The sequence below is a fragment of the Metopolophium dirhodum genome, chromosome 8 (genome assembly GCF_019925205.1).
Source record: "Metopolophium dirhodum isolate CAU chromosome 8, ASM1992520v1, whole genome shotgun sequence".
NCBI lineage: Eukaryota > Metazoa > Arthropoda > Insecta > Hemiptera > Aphididae > Metopolophium > Metopolophium dirhodum.
In genome coordinates this window covers 14,759,229-14,785,372 of record NC_083567.1, presented here as the reverse complement: position 1 = coordinate 14,785,372, position 26,144 = coordinate 14,759,229, and the positions used below count along the sequence as shown (strand labels likewise).

Below are 26,144 nucleotides of genomic sequence, written 5' to 3'. Positions count from 1 at the left end.
AGCGGATGGCTATGCAGCAGGGTGCACTATAACTGCAACCATCAATCCCGGGCTTAAACGCGAGTGCTCGTGTGCGCAAACAAGTGTATACGAAATGATAATATTATGTTGTTATCATTATCATGTTTACCGTGTTAAAACTATTCGACGCTGATTGCGCGCGTGCGAGATGATAAAATAAACGGATTTAAAGCGTTTTATGCAAACTCGACGATAATGATATTATGCATAGGCACTAGACTGGGACGAAAAAAAAACACCTTCCCATCGATGCAATAATATTAATATATAATATTATGTATACGCTGTCGTTTGGTTGGTCTGCTGCAGCGTTTCACGTTTGAACACTAATATATATATATAGGTAGGTATCCAATAATAATGCAACGCGACCACGACTGTAAATATTAATAAAATATAAATTATGATTGATGCGCACACGTGAAGTGCATTACGACATCTGCATAAACTATTATCGTATCGACACGATGAACGTTAAAACATAAATTATTCAATATTTTAATGGACTCGTATTCATCGAAATATTAATATCGGTAAGGTATGTGATGACCTACACAGGCAACCACTCTCAAATCTACTATTATCAAATGTTATTACTCGTATTATTACTATACGTTATTACCTAACATTTAAGTTGGTTTAAAATATGTTTCATTACATTTGCATTCCAGACGTATATAATGTGGATTATATTCATAATATGAATACCAATGTACAAAGATGTAACTAAAATATAGTAAATTTTACTAGTACAGAAATTACATGTTTAGAAATGTATTACGTTTCAAAGTATGAATAATCTGAAAGCCCCGAGCGATTTGGTGAGAAATTTTTGAAAGTATATTTTTGAAAATCGTCTGATTTACAGCGTACTTGAACAACGGAAAATACAACGTGTTCATGGTGGACTGGGGCAAACTCTCGGCCATCCCTTGTTATGCAGCAGCGGTTCACAATCTCAAGCCCGTGGCCAGGTGTATGGCTGTCATGTTGACGCATCTTCGAGCCGCCGGCCTGGACGTGGACCAGCTGACGTGCGTGGGCCACAGCTTGGGCGCACACCTGTGTGGCATTATGGCCAATTACTTGCCGTTCAGAATGCACCGCATCATAGGTACTTATATCTACATAAATAAAGATTGATGCGGATGAGAACAAACATCATTGAGCGAAGAGTGAAACAAATCTACATTATTCATAGTTTCCCGGAGACATTGAATTATTAGAATGGGAGAATGACGTATATCCAGTTGATATATTCGGTGAATAGGAAAGTTGTTTATGTCTGGAGTTTTGAGTTGGATTTGAGTTGGATAATCTATGACAATATTGTTTAATAGTTTGTAAAGACATTTTAAATTTGGTAGTTTAAATCATTTTTTTCCAGTAGTGAGATAGAAAAGAACCTATTTATAATATTATAATCAGAATGAGGAAATCTATAAATGTTTACATTTAGAACGTTAAAAATCTTAAACAATTGAAAATTATTCTAGATTTTGGGTTATGATTTTGGTGCGCTTTATCAAATCTTCATATTCCAGTTGAGAGCTTACTAATGATAAATACAACAATTGAGAGTATGGGCATTGTGGAAGTCTTTACAGGTTTCGTTTGATAAATCCTAGTTTAGCTGATGATTTTTTAATGATATATTGTTAATATTATAAGTACGAAATTTAAAATCAGAGTTTGAATTGAAAGGATCATCAAGATCATTAATTTCATTTGCTCGAGGTATTTAATTTTTTTTAAAGTTATAATCAAAAATAATAGGTTCTTTTTATTAAGGAGAAAGAAATAATGGCACATTTTTCTATATTAATTTATAGACATGTCGTTTTTATCACACAATTTTTTTGAAATGCACTTAAATCATTTTGAAGTAGTAGATATCATTTTGACAGTGAATTGGTCTTCGATACTATTGTGGTTACTTACGGAAACGAGTAATACAATAATTATTACGATTACTCGAATTGTACAAAAAAAGCAAAAACGATTAAAGACACAATATGTCCACAGAAGTGTTATCATAATAATATGTGAGATTTTTGATTTCCATCACACGTTACAGGCGTGGATCCGGCAAAACCATTGATCCGCAACCGGGCGTCCAGCCGATTGGATTCCGGGGACGCGGACGTCGTGCAGATCATACACGCCACGTCCAAGTACGGTGATCTGAAGCGCATGGGGCACGTGGATTTCTGTCTGAACGGGGGACACGTGCAGCCGTTCTGTTCGAACTCTTCCGGTGAGTACGTGGATGCGAAAGTGGCGCCCTTACACTCAAGGGTTAGGTTATACGATGTGACTTACCCTGCAGGCAAGTGCTGCTGTGTAATTGCTATACATTCTGCAGCACCGCAGAAACCGGTCACTTCGGAGATAATATGATATCGAAATCAATTGCATTGTACATGCTTACTTAGATGATAATATAAATTAAATCGACTAATAGTGAACCAATAATCGGCATGTCAACTCTCCCGGGTCAACATTATGTTTACCTCAAGAGGAAATGTGTTAACTATCCCGAGCTGTTTCAAACTGTATTGCTACACTGCGAATTTGCTATAGACAGAGACTGGGATTATCATTATAAATAATTATTATTATGAAGTGATTCAATTATCGTTATCCCGAATATTAACTTTTTGTATAATATTCGCATTATAACACTATAAGTACAATGATACGACTATATAATAATATACAAACGAAGTTATAACAGTTTCAGGAGAGTTTCCCCTTCAAGTAGTACTGAAGTAGACCCAGGAGAGTTTACATATTACACTCTTCAATACATACTAATGAAGACCCGGGAGAGTTTACAGGTCATTAAAATCGGGAGAGTTTACAAATTATATTAATTTTCTTGGTATAATAATATCATTGTAACAACTTTTTTGTAAAAATTCAAGGGAATATGAACCCGATGCCTATCATGTATCTACTTATAATAAGTGTACATATAAAGTTTTACATTTTTTTTTTGTAATACTTTTGATAAAGTTCCTAATTAAAAATGCCGTAATCGTTATAAAATAATAACATATACTTACTGATATTATCGAGAAAAATGTAACAATTTGTTAATTTATGTTGGGCTAGTTATTTTCCGAGATTATAGTGGCTCTGGACTTACCTTGCTTCTCGACAACACCACTGCATCTATCTGATCACGAACCGATCGAATTCGGTCGCAGTGCAACGAATCACGATAGAACATATCCGCTAACCTGCACAAACCCGACTCTGGGCAAGTCTGGAGGGGGGGAAGGGTGTAATTTCGACGACGTTTGATAATCTTGAGGGAATATTGCGGGATTGACTGACGTGCAGGCCACGATGGGAATCGTTCGCGAAGTCATTACTTCAGCCTCTGCATGCAGCGCGAGTGTCAAACATTTTTTTTCCAAATTTTCGCGCGACATTTTTTCCCGGAGCGATCTAATAAAATATGATGTACTTATTCGTGCGCAGACACCGAACTGTGCGGTCACACGAGGAGCGTCTGTTACCTGGCAGAGAGTTTGGACCAGGAAGCCGCCCGAAAAGCGGTACCGTGCACCAGGAGATGTTTGCAGGGCGGCGAAGGAGGTTCAAGCTATTCGGTCGTCAACTCTTTCGGTCAAACGCCGTACGTCGTCCTGGGCCAACACACACCCGACGAGTAAGTGTCCCGTCTCGTTTCCGAACGCATTCCGAAGCTGGTCCGAGAGTACTATCTAATATATTATATTCTGTCGAAAACTGCGTCAAGTAACAGTAATTATGTTTTCTCGCGACATATTATTATAATATTGTCTCGCGCGATTTCGTTATAAACGATATCGGAATTAAGACTTAAATGGGTGCAACGCAATTATCAAACAGACATTATCAGAAGCGGCGATGGTTTTTTCGTGTATATTTTATTTTGTGTCGCACACTATATCTATTTAGGAACTGCATTAGGATTTTAGTAACAAAAAAAAACCGCTTGCTGATAATATGTAAATAGCTGCAGCAGATGTGATGGATATAATATTGTGATTATATTCTCCGTGGACATTGCAATAATTTGGATTTCGATTCGTCACGATCATCCGGAGTCGTAACATATTAAAAGTATTGGGTAGTAGCTATTAGTAACGTAATGACGATATTAATGTATTACTGTAATTACTTTACTTACATTATATTTTTAAAGCGTCATGTTATTTCCTGAGAATTTATTCCAAATAACGGAAATGTAATAGAAATTATTAGAAATTATTTTTATTGAGTAATTCCTAAAACATAAACTTTAGATTTTTTTTTTGCTACTTAGAAGTATTCTGAGATAGCAACTTCTGTTTTTCATATAAGAACTACTTTTCCACTCTAAATTATTTTGTGGGTAATTTTTCTGAAAATGTTGACGTATCAAAACCAAAATTCAAACAGTAGTTTTTGAGTTGTTTAGCTTTGTGTAGTAAGGACAGACACGTGGGTGCTATGGTCATTTGACAATTTTGGTAATTAATATTATACCATCGATATAAATTATTTTTAGGCATGGCTCCAGAATAATAAATACTATAGATCCAATATTAATATATTTACTCTACATTTTTGTAAAACCATTTTTAAGGACTATCATCCTTAGTATCTACATTTTAATAACTGAAGAATTACTTGTTTGAATTTTGATTTAAGTACATCAATCTTTGTTCTATTTCCTAGGTTATGTAAGAAATGGATTTTCGATTTTTGTATTATTGATCAGTAATGTGTTACCAAAAACATTTTTTTTTCAAATTTCACCTTTACTTAAGTTAATAATAAAAAAAAAAAAAATCCATTTTCCACATGACCTAGAAAGAAAAATGTTTTCGAAATTAAAATCGGGCTATTGGTACTGCGTAAATTTTTCTTCCGCTTATTGGTCTAAAATCACGGAAAAACGACGACAAAAAATTGACCTAGCTTTCCACAGTCCTAACTATTGTGGCGTTGCAGGGTGAACGGCGTGTACTGCGTGACCAACTCGGACGCACCGTACTGTTCTAAGACCAGCGTCAAGGGTAGTCCGTACTGCTGTCCGCCGCCGTCACAGCCGAACAGCGACAGCGTAGATCAGTCGATGCGGCTGCCCGAAGACGAGGACTACAACAGCAGCAACGTCAACAACCACAACAGAAACCACTGAAATCGCGGACGGGGAGGACGGTGTGAAATGAACGTCGGCAACAACAATAATCATGAGACGTCTTAATTTTATTGTCTTTACACGAAATGTACAAAATATCAAATATTTGTTTTCAAATATATTTACATTTAAGTCACATAAACACACACTTATGTTATATTATATTATAATATTATTATTATTTTTGTGTGAATCGTATAAATCATGTACAATGCTTTAATCGCGTTTTTACATAATATTATTAATATTATAATATGCGAACACCTATATATTGTATGTATATAAATGGCTATAATAATATTATGTATTATGCATTTTTAGAGTTCGGATGTCCACGAACCTATGTGAAATGTTCTAAAATATTGCGTCATCGCAATATATTAAATTATAATATACTATATAGGCGTCTGACATAGGTGTGTCACATAGTTGGATTATCGCGAATATCGTTGACTAGAAGCGGAGACGGCGTTGTTTTTGGTTTTTTTTTTGGATTTCGGAAAATCGCGAAAGAAAAGCGTTTCCAGGCCGGATGGTCTGACGACGATATCACCGCACGCAACGGTCATAGTAAATAAATTATTATATTATTAAAACACACTATAAATCATTTTTGTTACGAAAATGGATTAAAAAAATAAATCGAGACGGCCGTGAAAAAAAACGGTCGGCCGGTCGGTTAAGGTCTATCTTAAAAACATTAATCATTTGACATAATATTTCACACAGAGATATATACGCAACATACAATACAATAACAACATTTTATATTACGCTTTCATAATAATAATATAATATTAAATATATACAATTAAAAATAAAACGAAACGTTATGACGTCGGGAAATAGGAACACTCTCTCCCCCCCCCCCCCCCCCCCCAAGTATCTTGCAGTGGACTAAAAATAAAGATACGAAAAAAATTAACGCAAAAATATCAAATGGTTATTCCCTCTATCACCTCGACGGTGGTTGTACCTACGACAAAGCCATGAAACGTCTTAAGAAATTAATGAAGTTATGACAGAAAAAGATTACGAGCACGACTGCACCACTCGCGTGTGCTCACCAAACAATAAAATATAATATGAGTTAAAAAAATATTATGTTCGAATGGGCAACGGCGTTGGCAGCAGTACACACGTGTGTATATTAATTATTTCAAAACAAATAAAATTACGTTTTTTAGTAATGCGATAAGCATAGACGTAGATAAACGGTTTGGTTTAATACATTATTATAATCGATGGTGAAAAATTCGCTGTTTCCAGAACGAGTTTGTTAAAAAAAAAAAAAATGAATTATAATAAAAATAAAACCGTCGAAGGTGATGACGTCGATATAACACCGTTCGAGGCGAAACGGGAAGCTTGTTTGAAAATATAAGGAAAAATTCCGCGTGACGGACTAGGTGACGTGTCGACCCACCAAATTGATTGCGAGGTTTTGTCTTCGGCGCTTCACGATTCTTATAACTCGTCGAGACCGTGACGGACTTTTTTTATTATGATGACGAGATAAACTTCCACCTGTTTGATCAGGACCACCGGGTCCTGTGACCGAAGCATTTGGAAAACCGCGTTTCTCAATAAAATACCGGGTACCAGTTTTCACTCTTTCTGTTCCCCTCCTCCTCGATTTTCCAGTGAACGATGGCCGAAGAAAAATATATTAAGCTGGGGGTTAGGTTCGTCACGTTTTGATCGTAACGCCCGCGACTAAATTCTAGCATACTATTATAATAATATCATCATGAATGGAAACGAAAATAAATATATAATAATATTTTAATTCTATCGATTTTGTACAATATAATATAATATATTAGAACTAATGTTATACATACTTAAAAAGCTGAAAAAACAAACGGTCTTCTGAAAGTGTAACTGTGAGAGTATATATATATATATTATATATATATTAATTATAGTGTTCGTATTCGGTGGAGAATTATTCTTTCGTTGAAAACTACCGATTTCTCCACGGACATGGTGGGGGTAAATTAAAAGTTACAAATAAGATAGTATATTACGACGTTATCTCGAAGTAACCGATAAAAAAGATGTATCATAGTATAATTACTATTGACACCAGTAAATTTTAATTGGATTTTGCATCACGAGTACTAGAGCTCGATCACCTCGATCGTTGCGGTTCTCGTAACTTTTTTACAGCTTTGGCTTCAACGAACACTTATAAAAAAAACAATTGTCAATAATGTAGATTTGTTTGTGTGGCTACGCTCCTGAAAGCCGGCAAAGACTTTAATTTGTATAAAACGAAAACTCGTGGTTAAGTCGTCCGAGGAAATCGGCAATTTCAAATACGTATAGTAATATTATTACGAGTGGGGTCCGCTGAATTCGAATATTCCACGCTGAAGAAGACCATAGGTTTTCTGCCACTTTGTAAATAAGTACCAACATATTATTAAATTGTAGAGGCTCGATAGTCCGGACGAAACATAAATAGGTACCTACCTAATTTGACCAGAATTTCCGAAACACAGTTAACCTACGAGTTAAGTGGGAGTGCTGAAAGCTGCACTCAATATTGAGCACGTAGAGCACTGAAAATTGCAATTTTGTTGCTGCTTTGAAACGAAAATCTATACAACTTACTCAAAAGAAGATAACCGAATTCTTCGCTAATAAACATCAGCTAGTCGAATCTTGTACCTAATAAATGTTACTTCATTTTTTTTTGTAACTAGTTTTTTAATGTAATAAATTAAAGGGATGGAAAAAGTCCTTAGCCATTCGAGTACCCGAGTACCCTCGAAAAACTTTTAGTGATCAGGACGACACTTGGTCTGAATTCGTCCGGACTATCGAGGTTCTACTATATAAATATGGTAGTAAAAATAATAATAATAATGTTATGTAGACTCATTGCAAGTAAAATAAAATTTAAATTTACAATAATATGTACACTACACAATATCATAGAATAATATCATGTTAGAATTTTTATAATATTTAATACATAAGACTTCAATCATACACATAGGTACTATAATATCATATAATATATGGTAGGTATATACTATGTATTATTATGTACAGGATTAAATATTTTTAAAATATATTTATATATATTATTATATAGGTACGAAAAAAAAAATATAGAAAATTACGTTTCAAATACAAAACCGCACACACGCGTCGTCGTCGTCGTCGTCGTCAAATTATCGTCATATTATATTATTATTATAACCCTATATTAAGTACATAATATCATTACGGTGTAATATTATTATCACGTCCGTCGCGGTGGTCATCATCACGCCGCTCGGGACCGGCGCCGCAACACGTTCCTCAGTTTGTTGAGATTGTCCAGCGTGGTCCGGTCGTCCGGCGATATCCTCAGCGCGTTCTGGTAGCTGGATAACGCCTCTCGGTGTTTGCCGTTCAGGTGCAGCATGGCTCCCAGGTTGCTGTGGCTGCTCGCGTCCTGCGAACACAACAGACGCGTGATGGTTACGAGACGGTAAGTCACACGTTAGATTGGCACAGGCGGTGACGGTTGTGGTGGCGGTAGAAGTCGTGGGGGAGGAGGCGGCGGAGGAGTTGGTGGTTGATGGTGGGAGAGGGTTTGGAGTGGTGACCCGCGGTGACTTTTGGCGATACCGTCTGTATCGTTAGGTATTAGAGTTATGTCATCGATGGGTAGAATGAGAAATAATAGATGTGCCTAATGCGAAGGCGTTACTACAATGTTCAGGAGGAGAGAATAAAAAACGAAGGGCTCGACAAGGCAAAAACCAGACAAGTCATTTTTTTTCAGGATGATCAACGGACAGTCTCATGGTGTTTGACATTTTCGTTCAAAGTTATACTTGTTTAAAATGTTTAATTCGATGAAATACATATTTTATGACACTATTAGACCGATTAAAATGAGCTGAACGAACTAAACGGTAGGTAGGTGTAAAAATATTCATAAAATAAATTTGTTCTATGTGTATTGACCATAAAATATGTTTCATGAGATTAATTGTATAAAACAAATTTCCCCAGTATGTCACCTGCCTTATAGTTAAGTTGTCTATCTATTTGATAAATGTGAAAAAATGAGAATCTTTGTCACGCATGTTCTCGGGAACCACTCATTTGGTAACCATGAGGTTTTTTTTAAATGATAGAATATATTTTGAAAAAAGTTTTAACATTTTTTCAACCCTTATAGGTAGCTAAAGGTTAGCTCATATATGCATTATTTTTAGCTCACGAAAAAATAATATTATTTTTGTGTGTTTTTTTTAACGGTTGCTATTGGTTACATATTGCATTACCAACTATTATAATTGTATTAGTAAAAATATGGAAACACATCTTATTAAAAATATATTTTTTAATAAAACATATCTTTGGCACGGACAATGTCGGGCAGCTGGTATTTTATAAAAATGTAACGACATTGATATGATATTGACTTGTCTAGTTTTTTCCACACAGTTATCATTTTTTCGAAATATAAAAGAGAACTTTATATTTTGACATCAACAAAATTGTGGAATGTACATGCACATTGAAAAGGTACTAATAACGGCCTATTCTGGTTGTTGCATTCACTTGGATTATTTTCTTTGTTTTATTACGAGAAAAAGAGATTTTTTAAAACATGTGGACTTGTCGGTTTTTTTAGAAAGTCCTTTTATATGTTCTCAACTTTAGCGTCATGGAGGAAATGGTTTGATAAAAGGCTTATCATTTGTTGTCGTTATGTATTTAAATTCCATAGTATGTTACTTACTCTAAAATCACTTTAATACTGTTTATTGCAAAACATTCCTATTTCCTACGATTATTTTATATCTACACGAATTGCGGGTTTAAAAAATATCCAATTGAACACGTCTTCATTGAGCACAATATTTAAGATTAGAAGTACCTAACAGATGTTTCAAGCATATAATATTAATACCGCATTGAAATAATCAGTAAAAAAAAGCTGATGAAAAGGAATAACAGACGTATTTTTATCGTGTCATCTATATCAAAATTAAAAATTATGATAAGCTGTAATAGTTTTATCCGAGCGCAATGTGCTCGTCGGATATAGCCCGCACAACTTTTACGATAGTCGCTTGTACCCCCGAAAAAGCTACTTTGTTTTTGTAGCTTTTGGTATCTAATATCTTTGTCGGTAAATGTCGCTTGTCCCGAAAATAAAATAAAATATATTATTATTTAATGGTCATAGGGACATATTAGCGCTTTCCAAAGCTTAAACCGTCGGTTATCCCGCAATAGTTATTGTTACTACGTACCTTTGCTACTTTTCCCTTTTTCCAGTCCGTATATTATTACACTATCACAGCGTTAAAAATCAGGGTACAAAAGTATTATTTAATATGTACCAACAACGTTGGAATTATGATGAAATTACATTTTTAAATAATTAGTAAACGTTTCATAAGAATGACGCCAATTAAGAATAAATATAAGTACCTACGTCATATTATTATGTAATTGTAAAACATCAGAAATCCTAATTTTGATTGTCATACCGTAAATGTTGGAAAACGATTTGAGCACCTTTTCCAAAAACGCAGAGCCCGTCTGTGCCGTTTGTAATAATTTTTGAACGAAATCTTTTGAAAAGTTCGTGGCGATTTTACCCACACAAATATAAAATAAAACATACTTTTGGTAAAGATGCATCTTTACTGTTGTGTGGAATGCAATTAATGCAAATTCAAATGTTTTTTTTTTTAATTTACCGCATTGTGAACGCGTTATTGTTTGATTTGTGCCATATTTTATTGAACGCTTTTTTAATTTTATTTTATTGACTCTATCTTCGGTGGTGATCTGCGTAATATATTGGTATCATTGTAATCAATGACTTTCTTGAAGATAATAATACATTATATCGACTTAAATCAGCTAAAGGATTCAAATAAATAAACTACGTGAGTGCGCCGCCACGACTCAATATTTAATTTTTTTTATTCATTGTTGATTTGCATTTTGTATGGCAATAAACAAGGCGTTACAAAAATCGGCTGACAAAAAAGTCGTACCCAGGCCAAAAACATAATATAATATCTATGTCGACAGAACGGTGTTTCCCTCCGCGCACGATTCGAGTAGGTTACTTATTTTATCGCACGCGTGCGTGTGTATGTGTTAAAGCGTCGGCCGCACAGAGATAATAATATAATATATCGTGTTCGAACCCCACCAAATAAATCATACAGTTTTAGTCGACTGGACGACGACGACGAATCAACGATAATCATGATATTATAAAAGCGTCGGAAAAGAAAGAAATACACGATAAAGGAAAAAACAAACGGTTTCCCTCTGCACGTATAGGGTGATTCGTTATTGTACAGGTAAGTACCTATTTTATCGCATGTGTGTGTGTGTGTGTTAAATGGACGCTATAACGGTCGCACGGAGATGTGATCGCGACTATTGCAGGTCTGAGTATTACTATTGCCCCAGTCGTGCGGCCATAGGGTTCTTATCAATATTCAAAACGCTGTTTTCGCAATAACTGCAGCGGGTAATCGACGGGGCTGGGTCGAGCTGGATATCGGCCGTTCGTGATCTTTCCGAGCTCGCGACCGTCCGAAATAATGTGCGCTCGATATTTTTATCGTTGCACGTTTGCTGTGCTGCCGACGCGATGATATGTCTGCAAACTAACGCGAATGTACAATAAAAAATAGTTGGCGAAACATCTGCTAACGGTCACGCCTCGCCAATAACGCGGGCACCTCCGAATAGCGGACAAAATGTCAGCGACCGAGAGAGTACGGGATTTAGAGGTTTCGCTGTACATATATATCGCGTCGGAGTGCGTACTATTTTGTATTATATCATATTATTATATTTATCGTGTCTGAGTGAACCTACTATTTTTTGTTATAATATAATATTATTATATTGCATTGTTTTTACGGGATGATCCGATTACGTAAATCCGCGACTATATTATTGTATATAATATATGACGTATTATGCATGCATAATATATATTCAAATCGATCAATTTTTGAGCGGAAAAAATGACAAATATCACATTATACATATATATAGTATTATAAAGGTACCTACGCTGTACATTTTGAAACGGTAAAACTTTTCCGGCAAATAAAAAAAAACAATTGATGTTTCGTCGTAACGATTTTTCCGGTCGAACGACAACCCATATCGCGTCAGCTCATTCGGCGCAAACGACGTAACTCCAAAAAACATATATGCACAGGGCCGATGTCATATTTGTCAATAATAATATTCCAATGATTATATTCTTACGAGAAATATATGTCAAACTATACGAAATAATCGTAACTTCGAAAAATAACACAGACGAAATGGTCGCATATCTAAACGGCTAAATAGCGTATTTCCATAAAATGTATTCTTTACGATAACATTATCGGAAAAAATTGTGTCTGTCGCAAAATAAATACATTTTAGACGAACAAGATGCAATAGTCTTGCTCACACAAAATGGACGAATTTAGTACTAAATTATTATAAGTTTATTTATTACGGCGTATAGCAATCAGTTTTGGGACCAAATCTCTCGATAGAGAGAAATAAAATGTTTTTTTTCCTTTTGGTGCACACAATAAAATTTGGATTGTTGAATTTACGTCTCTTGCTAAATATAATAGCAATATATTATGTTTAGTAATTTCATATTAAACTCTCGAGCAGATTAGGTTTATTTTGATTTATAGATGCAATCGCAGATGTATCGAACCTAACGGAACGTGATGCACTTGCAAAATTTCAACTGGGTCAGTAAGTTTTTGTTAAGTATATAATAAAATATCACACGCGTCGATAATTTTAGAAAAACCTCAAAGTAGGTAAACGTAATTCAATTTTATCAAAATATGTTCGTGTTTTTTTTTTCTTTCTGTAATTCTAGATTATATTAAAGGTACAGTAAATTTCTAACTTTTGAACCAAAGTACAAATTATAGCCAATACGCAACCAGAAATCACCCTGAAAGTTAGACGAATTTCCTAGACGTCCCCAGCGCCGAATTTACGGATTTAAAAAACCTACCAGTTATTATTATTATTATTATTATTATTATTATTACTAGATTATAAAATATTTCGAAAACGCAACACCGATTTATAAATTCGGCATTAATCGTTTTCCTTCCGATGCCATAATATGGTGGGCATCCGTGTGGTATAAACGGGTTGCACACCATCATAATAATATTATACTATCATTCAACATACACGCCCTGTATACACTGTGCTGCGGTGTATACACATTTATAAATAAATTATAATCACAGGCGGCGACGGTTCTCTGTTCGCGTGCAGTCGTGGTCGTGGTGGTTAACGAATGCATTGTCGCCGACGTCTGCACCACACGTCCACACCAAGTCGCGGACGACGAGGGGTGATCGGGTCGGGTCTAAAATGACGATAGTTTCGGACGTCTGAATTAAACCCGAAGAGGGGGCGTGTTTCCAATTAAACCGTTCGTCGCACGCGAAATCGACATTTCCACATAATCTTCTTCTGGCCGGGTGCCCCCCCCCCCCCGCGCTCACTGCTGTCCCGCGAACTTGGCCGCCGCTCCTCGACTATTGCAGACGGCCTAATTCCAGACGCGGTCCATAAACGCGATTATCGCAATAATAATGTTCGGCCTATGTAGGTATACGAAATAATGAATTTCCGGTAAAACACTCATAATATTATACTATCGGCCGCCACTCGGCAGACGATTTTCACTCATCCTTTCGTCGAACAAGAAGTTTCAGTGGGCTTATAACAAGAGAAACGACGACTACGACGCTATCGGACCAGCGAAACGTTATTAACGATTATGTGCTTGACGTCCAGAGTGGACCGTACGACTAAAAGAGCGTAAAAAAATCACCAGACATCGAATACACCTCAATATAATGTATAATTTATTATTGTAGATCACAGTGAATCCATCAACATTTTAAAATTCAAAAAAAAAAGTTGGGTGGTTTAGACTTACACTTCAACGTCACAGAAATATAAACAGGTGAAAATAATATGAGTATATATTTAAAGATTCCATAATTAATCAGAATTTGAATAAATTCATTATCAAAAGAAAAAATGGGGATGAGAATGCTTGCCGAAAGGCAGCATGTATATGCGCACCGATCGCGATGAATCGAGTGTAAAATTGTTATCATTAATATTTGTATTGTCGAGACAATTTATAAATGTATATATTATCAACACAGTATACCACAACCACATACCACGCGTTCATTAATTTCGGCCATTGTGTGTTCAACGGTAAAATATGCTGTTTGCCAAACTTGACGTCTAGCGTTTAATTGTTAAAAAAATTCAACGAGAATTATTATTAATTCTTTTTTTCTGGTATTTTGTGTGCCTCAGGTTAGAGGCCAAAACTGCTGGCAACGATTACAAATCTTACAGCGGGAAGTCACACAAAGCATGAATGTCTGTCTTATCTGTGGAAGGGGGAGGGGAAATACTTGTTAATAAATCCACGAGAGAATAAATTTAATAATATTGCAGTCTATGTAGGTGGTGAATTTGTTTATACCAAAACGGATCAAAGTGATCGAGTGGAGGTAACCTGCTTTACTATTTATTCACTATATTAATGCGTATTAACGTTTATGGTGCAAACAAACTTTGGTGGGCATCGGAGGGGGGGCTCAGAAAGCTTAGCTCCCAATAAATTTAATTTCGTTAGCCCCTCCCTCTCAAAGTTTAAACTATTCAAAATGTTATTATTACCGTTATTAATTTTTAATAATTTTTTACAAATTGTAAAACATTCGGCCAACAGATGGCGCTAAAATCACTAACAATAGCAATTATTAATACATTTTCTTTATTTAATCAATGTATATATAATATATATAATATTATTATTTATGACATTCATTATAGAATATTCATATTATTCGTATTAACAATACATGATACATGGTACATGATTATAATATCTAAATAGTATACTAGTGTCTTTGATAGGAGGTAGCAGCTTCTGTGGGTCACTTTACATTGGATTTTTCTAATCCCCCTAAAATTCAACCAAATGTCCAAATGTAAGGGGATAGTTTTGACGGGGAAGAGATCTCTGGATGTGTGATCTACGAGTGGTGTTAGACGAGCAGAATTCGCGACAAAACAATCATAATAATAGCATATGGCTATGGTCTATGGAGTCATTAAACGACAATAATATACTATTATGCCTAAACGCGACAGATTGAGAAAACATAATAAAAATAATAAAAGAAATAGAGAGAGAATTAAATGACGATGGCCACGACGAATGTCCGAATTCAACGTCGTTTGATCGATTTTTTCGTTTTTTTTTCTATTGTATTTTGGCTTTGACGACTGAGGTCATTAGCCTGTAAGGTTGGTAGGGTTGGAACGGTTGAAAACACGTGTATGTGTGGGCCTGGTTTTTGCGCACTTCGACTCCGGGTGGTCACCCATCCGAGAACTAGTGGCAGCGGCCGTTATTTACTCTCAGCCACGTTGCGTAACGCGCCAAGCCACCATTAAAATATTATTTCGAAAACAATCATTAACCCGAAACGTATACTGTGGAGGCGATGTCCATTAATTGTTATTGGGATTTAGAAGTTATTTTTTAATTGTTTTATTATTATTGTTATTATTATACCATACCACCGCTCGCAACTCTATTTTCCGTCCACGTAGCGGTTATATACCATACACATTACGTCGTCTAACAATGTATGTTATATACAGAGCGAACCGAATTGTTTTCGATTTCTATCACGTTACAGCTTCTATAATATTATAATATATCAAACGCGTACTACAATAACATTATAATAATAATAGGCGAGCGTCCTGTACACGAATGTGTGCGTGTATAATGTATATAATATAATATTATAATACAGACCAATAACCCTCGTGATGATTTATTTATCGTACGGATTTTCGTCTCGGCTACGTTCCAAATCACGTGCACATAAACAGACGCCGAGAAAATAAATGCTTACGCGACACAAAAACTCGAATTTGCGAAACTCTATAAATAGAATCTCCGTCCTAAAACGCGGTACATTCCTTCCTATATATATATATTATGCGTATAGGTGCTTAATAACATTATAACTGCATCCGCACGCAAGTTTTGCAAAAGTATTACCAAAAAACTAATTTACGACATTGCATTTGAATGTACTTTATGTGTGCCTTCCCTAATCGTATTATACGTCGTGTGCTGTGTAACACGACAGTGTGGTTCGCTGCACATCGTTTCAGAGTCCCTCTTTCGGATTCCGACGATCGATCACACGCGAGAATTTAGCCCTTTCCGCCCCGGGTGGCACATCAAGCATTAGGTGATACAAACGAAATTTCAACAGGAGAATATTAAGTAATTTTCAAAACGTTAATTCGAATATAAACATAATATATTATTATATATTGTATAACAAGTGCACACATATATATAAAACGCGGTGTTAAATTATATATTTTATGCACCTCGATCGGGTCTACGGCTGCCGCAGTCAAGTTGTAATGGTTCGTTATGTTTGAACGGTGAAATAAAAATCGATTTTATAAACGCTTTGATTTTGTTTACAAGGACGGTAAAGGATTAAAGCGAGTGGATTATAAGAATATATATTTATACGAGTCTTTAATATGACTGCGTGGATAACGGACATTGTCCGTAATCGCAATTTTTTCGCGTTAACTCGAAAAATGTTCAAACTTCAAATTTATGGAAAAAATTTGAATTTTATGATTATTTATATATTTTTATATTTTTGAGCTCGTGGTTGATTTAAAACATTCAAAAAATTTTCCCACGGACCCCTTATCTCGATACATCGCTTCGCCGATAAATGACGGGTCCTTCGCACAAATTTCTCGGGAAAATGAAAACAACTAAACATTAATGATATTATAGATCGTCGTACTTGTGGCCTGAGTGTGGCTGCCTTTCTGTACATGTCCTCTGCCCTGAGCGACACGCCCGCCTGCCTTAGCGCGGTGGCTGCCGTCACTGTCAGGTCGTAGTCTTCGGGCTCCAGGGCGACGGCTTCCACTAGCTGCGACGCGGCTTCGGGGTACCGTTCTTGTTCCAGCAGAAAAACTCCTGTGAAAACGGAAAGGTGAAAAACCGGAAAAAAATGTTGACATAATATTTATATTATATATATATGTGTGTGAAAATGGAAAACTTATTACGGGTTGTCTCTGAAATTACTTATTCGATCGTCTTGCAGTATTTTTATATTTAAAGAGGAGCATATATATCACGGAGCAGTTTTTATAGACATACATTTAGACCGATCAAGTTGTTTGAGGTGAGAGGACGACCCTACTAAATCGAAATGGCTAAACATATGTAATAGTGGCGTCATCTGTCCAGCAAAAAAATAAACTAAATAATAATATATTTTTGTTTACTGTGAGGTTGCTATTAATTGGTTGCAGATTGAAAATTAAAATAGTAATATCAGAAAGTAGTATTTTAGATTTTTAGCGGAGCGATGCATGTATTTTTTAGATTTTCTTCAACAGTATCTTTTCTGATAGGAATGTAAATCTAGTTGGTACTTTGGGGGGGGGGGGTCAAAAGTCAAAATTTCCGAGTAGATTTCAAAATCGCTGTGAAAAATAAAAGAAAAATTAAGAAAAAACTCGAATTTTTCCGCAAAATCGGTTTTTGCTAAAATTTTTTTTGGTTTTTGACCTAATTCTAAAACAAATTACCGTAGAGATACATGACATTTTTTGACTGAATGTTTATATTAGCATTGTCTATACACAGTAACATTTTCAAAATATTTTGACTTGTTTTGAGCTCTTTAAGAACATCGGTGGGTCGATATTGAGTTGCAATTATAGCGAGTTACGCCCAAAAGGAGTTGAACAATCACAATTTTTTTAAGAGTTGTCATTTTTACGGGCAACGAAGTGAACGGGATCAGATAGTACATTATATATTCAAATATTATTAGCTTTTTTCGTGAATTTTTTTTCTCGGAAGTCGAGACTACTTTATAATATTATTATTATTATTATTATTATTATTATTGTTATTGCGTAATGCATTATATAAAATATATACCGACCGAAATGTTTGTACACGGACGCGTCACCGGGAGCCAATTTTTTTGCCCGTAGAAACCAATTTTCTGCCTCGTGAATACGCGTTCTCTGAAATAAATTTGTTATGTAAATCACAGGATGAACAAAAGTAATAAAAAAGAAAAAAAACAATCTAAAAGGTTAAGAAAACAAAGTGTTTTCGTGAGATAAAAATTATACATAATATTAAATATATTATATTATTTTATCGTTTATGCATTTTGTCGACCTAAGTAACAATTAGTTGTCGGTAAGTGATAAGGTATTAGATTAAATATTACGCACTATGATATATTATTATGTGTATACATCTTCCGATCTTCATGACAGAGTTATTGTGTTACGAACGAAGACATAAATTATTTTTTTGTATACCTATTTTGTTAAACGCATCGGCCACTGGAGATAATAAAATACTGTAGTGTTTAACGTATAAACTATTACTGTATGCATAAATTACATTATAACATTTTATATTTTATGGTACGGATTAGGAAGTTTGAGATGTTTGAATAGCTTGGCTGTAGAACCTAACCCTATAGAGTCGGTTAGAGTTTCTTCACGTTCTTGTTGGAAATTACGGCATTCAGTTAATTAGACGTAGTGTTTGACTTTGAGTCATATTCCACAGGTGGTGCAGATGTCGGTTAATTCTCTTGACATAAGGTATCGGTGAGTGAGTGTCGTGTGTCCTACTCCGAGTAGGTTCATTATTGTTTCTCGTCTTCTAATAACGTTTTTATAAGGATCCTGCCGGGGACCGCGTGTAAAAGAAATGGAAGAGCGCTCCGGGACCTGCACGCACATTTCACTATTACACGAATATTAATTATATTGTTTTATTTGGTGAAACATTTCAATCATAGTCAATACTAACCTATTCATCCTATTTATATCAAAGTTGATCTGTCTTATGCCAATAGTATAGACTATCCATCGGATAAAAGTTCTGAAACCATATAATTTTCTTATATTTTCTATAATTTTTCATATACAATTTAATTGAAAACTACTCTCTTACATTTGTAATCCAATTTGTCTCTTAAATATTATAAGAATTACCTTAGTATATGAAATGCATAATATTCGGACTTTCAAAATATTATTATAATAGTATAAAAATGGTTAGAAAATGGGGAATTCCAAAAAAAGTGGAAAAATCGTTTATCAAGAAACTTCGCATGGACGTTTCAAATATGTTTTCAGAACTTTTATCCGATGACTAGGATGTTAAACTCGTAAGCTCACGCGTCTGTGATGGATATTTTGTATATGAAAACTTAACATAATTCATTTCAAGACACGATGATTCTCCATGATCGACGTGTTATTATTGTGAATGGACTAATGTTTAATTATCGTGTCGTAATTTTTTGCTTTTCGGTCTTGGTTTTTGTTTGGCTAAAATATGAACGTTGTAATATTATTACGTCGTAAACTCGAATGTGGAACAGTATCAAACGAATCAAACGTAATCTCGTTATTTTAAAACGGCGACTGATGCCGCCGACGCCGCCGCCGTGTAACTGCAGGTACACTGCAATCCAATCGATGTTTCAATTATGGTAACGCGCCGGTGAATAGGTACAATTCGAATTATTTCCGTTTGTCGGACTCACGAGCGTTGACGGATTAACGAACGAAGTTTATTTTTATTTTTTTAATCTACCGGTTTTTTTTTTATCGTTTAATCATCGCCGTATTGAAAACTACGAAGTTCTAAAACCGGAAAAACAAACAAAAGAACAATAGATTTTTAATCATCGTCAAAAACTAGGTCACGGCGCGTGAGTAGGAAAGGAAAACATTTTTTTTTCTGTTATTTCCTTTTTGGTTTATTATTATTATTATTATTATTATTATTATTATTACTATTTGCGCTCGGAGATGAAAATATAAACTCCCGGCGGTGTACGATTTGACAAACAAACTTTTGTACCTATATATAGACGACTGCAAATCCAAACACAAAAGTCCGAATGTATACACGGGGTGTATTATAGACAGGTATATATTATATGTATAATGTATATATATATATTGTCGATTATTGGTTGTATATATATATGTATATTTTATACGTATATATAAGGTGCCGTCTAGGGCGGTGGTTTTCATTCTATATAATATTGACTTGCGGATAAACAAAAGTTCTGGGCTCACTGATATTGCTGAAATTAATGTTATGACGTTAAAAACAAATCATATTGTGCTCGTAGCTTGATATACACCGTGCGATTGGTGTGTGTAACTAAGATTTAGAGCTCTGATCATAATAATAGAAATATTTAGATAATGGTTATAATATTGTATAGGCTATAATATAGTTTGTACCATTACTGCAATATTATATTTATGTTAATATGACGCTATGTCATGGTATTCGTGTCTTAAGGCCAATTGATATTTATTTTTTAACGCGTTTCGTTGTTTTGTTGACGCGAAGTCACAAAATATAAAAATAAATTATCAACTATATAATATAAAGAACACAAGAACAGAATATCTTCTGTGACCGTGAAAGGTTCTCTGACGTAGATTCCTACGGATGGTAAGTGGGTTATTGAGTTTTCCTTTTTCGATGTGATAAATTTATACCGATTTGACACGAATTTCGATCTAAAACCAATCGTGACGGGACGCGGGCGCAGTGAATTGAAACGACTACGACGGATTCCATTTAATTCACCGTTCGACTGGACAATTTATATATTATAATTATAATATCTCTGCGAATGAACCAACCTAGTCTGATTTAACATGGATAGTGTTTACCAGACCTACTTGGGTCGAAAGCAATTTAATGCGATGCCCAATATAGAATGGACGATATATATCTGCTTATATAATATACATGTGTTACCAACAATGATGACAATCAGACATTGTCAACAAATGACTATGCGATAACGGGATTACCTGTTTCATGTAGGAATCGATATTATTATTCGCTAGACATTTTTGACAATGCGTAAGAAATGATGCCAACATTAGAAATGTTTCCTAAAATTACGAATAAGTTGCATAGAAATGATCATAGTTCATAATATACATATATAAGTTCTATATATTATTATATTACAAAAATGAATGCACGTTTGTATGGGACTTATAGACTGGGAAACTGCTGCAGAACCAATTGGCATGTATATTATTTGAGACTCTGGGAGTGTTCTTTAATTCATTTTTCAACCACTATATAGGTTGAAGCTTGAGGCTACTGGGTTGCTATATGGGGTGACTCACACATAAATTTGTTTTAAAGACACTAAAAAAAAATTGGTATGGCATTTTTTTTAAAATAAAATAAAATAATATTTAATTAATTGTTCGTTATTCAAATGTACAACAAAAAGCAATGTCCGTAATATAGCTTCTAGACTTAAAAACTGCTCAGTTAATTTTTACGAAAGTTTCAGATATTGTTATTAGAGATATTAGTTAAGTTTAGAGAGTAGTTTCAACCACGTTCGAAAATTTACAAAGTGCTATATCTAATCTGCCACACGAGGATTTTCTATCTGGGTAAAATTAGTTCACAAACTTAAGTACACCCAATTTAAGTATTTAACTGAGAACTGAGGTGCACTAAAAACCGAAATTTACCATTCACCGATATACCACTTCATTTTATGTTTCGTTCAATTTTTCCCGAACAAATTTGGGTCACACAGCTAGTGCTGTAATAAATGACACTTTTATAGCAGTCCATTGGCTAACAACTCAATGAGGCATTTGAGACATTCCCTACGAAATGTAGTTATATATTCTGAATTATCATAATTTCCGACAGTATACATAATACAGGGCTTAGAACTTGTGTGAGAGAAATTATGTGAGATTTATCGACCCCGAAAATCTCAATTTCAATCAACATGTACATCACTCTGTGATTCGAGTGGTTTCTACGTGTAAAAACGTTTTAAAAATTATGAGTTACAAACAGTATAGTTAGTGAAATTTAGCGGCACATACGTGAGCTATTCGATGTAATGATATTTTTATTTTGTAACCAATTAAAACACGAACAATTAAAAAAAAACATTTTAATGTATACATAGGTACACTTTGCCTGCATTAAGCATAATTATTATTAGATTGTAATACGAGAATGTTGAGTTAAACATTTACGTAGTGTATAATAAAATATAAAGTTCTATAGCAAAATTTAGAATATTAAACATGTTTATAAATATTATGCACCTATAGGTGTATTATATTGTCATTATATTAATTATCATTAAAATATAATTTATAACGTGGAATACGTAATTTGAGAGGACCTATTTCAGAGAGGAAAAAAACGAATTTACTATGAAAGTTTTTCGTCGTCTCTGGAGTTTGTTTAAAAAAAAAAATGTGAGAAATTGGAAAAAAATCGTCGGACGTTTAACAACAGATCACTCCGTATAATATACATATCGTATAGTATGGCTGCAGCTGTGGTGGGTGGTGCCCGAAGTAATGCAATAACGTTTCCATGCCAGAAGAGGGTTATGCACTTTATACGAATAAGCGTTGTATATAACATAAACCTACCACCCGTATAATAGTAATAATAATAATAATAATATATTATGTGCATTGTGTGTACAGACGAATTATTATAATAATATATTATATTATGTGCCTACACGTGTTAACGAAACTATGCGTAATGTCAAGACGTGTTATATCGTCGTTCCGCGACGTTTTATTTGTTTTATATATTATATTATATTTATTGCGCACACAAGCCCACCGACGGGCACCGGAAACGGACGTCCTACACGTTCTACGGGGCAAATTCGCGTGAAATGCGGTTCGGACAAGGACTGTGTACTGTGGATGGAAAAAAAAATTTTCAACTTACGCGAAGTCATCGCGCGTAATGATATTATGCACACACAAATTATGTCTATTATAAATTATCGATGATGCGTGCTTGCGTATAATATTATAATTATAATATGTTATAATTTTCACGTACTCTATAGCGGGACATACCGCGAACGAAGATATAATAATATTATCCTATAATATTATACTACTACTATGGTATAGGTATATGCACAGCAAGGTGGTGATCCGTTAGGTCGGTTTTGCAATCGAATTCCGTCTGTAAATCGCAGTGGACAATATAATATAATTTATCGAAATGTGCAGGCTGCCGATTAAGTTTTTTTTTTAAATTTCGTATTCGGAATAGTTTTTTTTAACATCGCGATGTACAATAGATATACTGAGCAAATGATTTATAATATATAATATTGTTTTTAAGTATCGTTATATGGTATGCATTATTATAATATGTTATGCGTAATATGTTTTCAAACGAGAAGAGAGGCACAACATCGTTCGTCTAAACTTTGAATTATGGATTGATGTAAATTAAAAAAAAAATGGCAATTATTCAACTTTGCAGTATATTAAAGAAATGTTTAGAAAAGTACTTTGTTTCAGAACACGGAAATACAATTATGTATTGTCATTTAAAAATAAATGTGTACGAGAAAAATCGATCTACAAACAAAAGTACTTTAAGCTGTCGTGTAAAAACGTATTTTTCAAAATCATAAACATGTAAGAAAGAAATCGGTGTACCTTATATTCATAATAATAATAGTATCGATTTTTAAAAATCATAGGTCCGTAATACTGCTGCAGACTCTGGGAAAACAGGCACATGTATAAGTATAGGTACAAGGATGACTAAGTTTACTAATTTTTTTAAACTCGTTTCGTTACGTTAATAAAGAAAAATGAAAGTTTTGTTTAAAGTTACTTTTATTTATTTTTTCAAAAAAAAGTCAATTAATTAAGTTAAAAATCAGTTATTTTTATTTTTAACTGATTATACTGTAGAATAAATACATTCCATAATACTACACGAATGAAATAAAATGTATTAAATATATAGGTAATAAAAATAGTACATACAAGAGTAATCAATATAGAATCATAACGGATAGAGAGGCAATGATAGACTCTAGTGCTCTACCAACAGAAGTTATTGTTATCTTTTGTTATAAAATCTAAAAAAAATGTATTTTAACAATATTAAGTTTGAATGACCATTTCCGGAAAACTTTATATTAATAAAAATAAAAACCAACCTAACCTAAGTTATAAATTGTTTACGTCAATATTGTTTAAGAGTTCGTGGTATCAACGTTTCTTAAGATGTCAAACTTAAAGCGGTCTGGCAGTGTTATTGTTGAGATATTTTCAAATATCAATGTATTTGGATTCGACTGTAACAACTTTCAATGGAAATGTATCTATGTATTATAAAGTTGTATTTATAAACATTATTTTGATTCCTATTGGAATCCAGAAATAGTGCATTCGACATTTCGAGAGGAGTTGGGGCCAATTCTTCCAAACGAATGAAAAATTATAAGGATGTTTAATGTTTATATACCGCCACGAATTATACCAGTGATCCAGAATTGACTCCGATGTGAAAAAAAAAATCGTTAAGTAAGAAAAAAAGTAACTTGTTATGCGTAGTTACAAGTTTAGTTAAAAGTAACTTTTATACTTTTCAACCGTTTAATGTTGAGCATTAAGTTGAGCCATTACGGCGAAAAAAGTTATTAAACAAATTTAAAAAAAAACATCTAACCAATTACATCCCGTCAATGTCTCACCGATATTTGGTTATCATTTGTTGCATAATATTATTGGGTCGTATCGCAGAGGGGAAAACTTTGCGCCCAATGAATAATATAATATAATATCCAAAGTGCCATTATTTGTTACCTATTAAGTATTTATCGAAGTGGAGTACGATAAAATATGATATAGGGTATTACGTATACAAATCATATATAATATAATCGCCATATACCTAGCATGTGACCGAGTAAAATCATATGACTTGTTTGTTGCTTGTGAATTGATAATATTATGCTACACACTTAGATTTTAGAATATGATTTTCGACGCATTGTAAAATTTCGTAAGAAAAGTAAAAATGTAATTTATAGTTTTTATAAATTGTTTTTACTACCTATGTATTTATGTAATAAGAAGAGGTATTTAACATTTTATTTTCACTTTTAGCCGTATCATTTTCATTTTTCAGATCGGAATTTTTGTGGCTTATTTCACGACAGAGACGAATTATATAATATTCTACATAATATTATTTTGTTGACGGAGTTACTCACGCAATCGTCCAGATGGTTTTTTCTTATTTCTAACCAAGCTTCAGTTATTATCATTACACCCGATAAAGAAATTAATATTATTATAAAATTACGATCGATGAGTGATGACAAATACAAAATAGGTAATAATATGCGATTACACTAATTCATAATATCTTGGCCATTGAATTGTACACATCATTTTGCACTTTTGTATGGTCGTGAGGATCGTGAGGAATAAATTACGATATAATTACAGTTGCAAGTGGTAAAATATTATAATATCTCCTTGCTCAGTCCGCTGAAATTATTTTTATGGCATTCGATAGAGCGACGTTAGGTTTTTATAGTGTTAACGATATGAAATTATCCAAAGACGATTTCAGATTTCTATAATTCAATCCAGCCGCCACGCATCCGTGGGTGTCCCGAGGGGGGAGTGGGGAGGATACAGGCCACCTATTTTTGTCATCCTGTTCGCCAAAACATTTATATTATATTTGTATTATCATAATAGTATAATTATGTAATGTAACAATGTGTAATTTGTACATTTTAAACCTATAGTTATAATATATTATGAGATACCGAATTGATGCGCGTTCGTTCGCGGTTTATAATAATAATTTAACACTATAATATTATTATAAGAGATTTAGAGATCCAATCGTTTATAAAATGTTTAAAATTTAAAGCAACACGTCAGT

At 34.1% G+C, this 26,144-nt stretch overlaps 2 protein-coding genes across 5 annotated transcripts in view; one reads left to right on the top strand and one right to left on the bottom strand.

The window, feature by feature from the left end:
- Positions 1 to 5,420, top strand: part of LOC132951129 (phospholipase A1-like) — a 31,882-nt gene extending 26,462 nt beyond the window's left edge. For both annotated transcript variants that reach the window (XM_061022846.1, XM_061022847.1), the window contains exons 4-7: positions 890 to 1,135; positions 2,099 to 2,278; positions 3,511 to 3,700; positions 5,011 to 5,420. In XM_061022846.1, coding sequence (XP_060878829.1) covers positions 890 to 1,135; positions 2,099 to 2,278; positions 3,511 to 3,700; positions 5,011 to 5,200 — 806 coding nt within the window. In that variant the 3' untranslated portion in view covers positions 5,201 to 5,420. The remainder of the gene's footprint in view (positions 1 to 889; positions 1,136 to 2,098; positions 2,279 to 3,510; positions 3,701 to 5,010) is intronic.
- LOC132951127 (protein O-mannosyl-transferase TMTC2-like) overlaps positions 5,250 to 26,144 on the bottom strand; it is a 322,298-nt gene continuing 301,403 nt past the window's right edge. For all 3 annotated transcript variants that reach the window (XM_061022843.1, XM_061022844.1, XM_061022845.1), the window contains 3 exons: positions 18,289 to 18,373; positions 17,128 to 17,306; positions 5,250 to 8,651 (listed from right to left, as the gene is read on the bottom strand). In XM_061022843.1, coding sequence (XP_060878826.1) covers positions 8,481 to 8,651; positions 17,128 to 17,306; positions 18,289 to 18,373 — 435 coding nt within the window. In that variant the 3' untranslated portion in view covers positions 5,250 to 8,480. The remainder of the gene's footprint in view (positions 8,652 to 17,127; positions 17,307 to 18,288; positions 18,374 to 26,144) is intronic.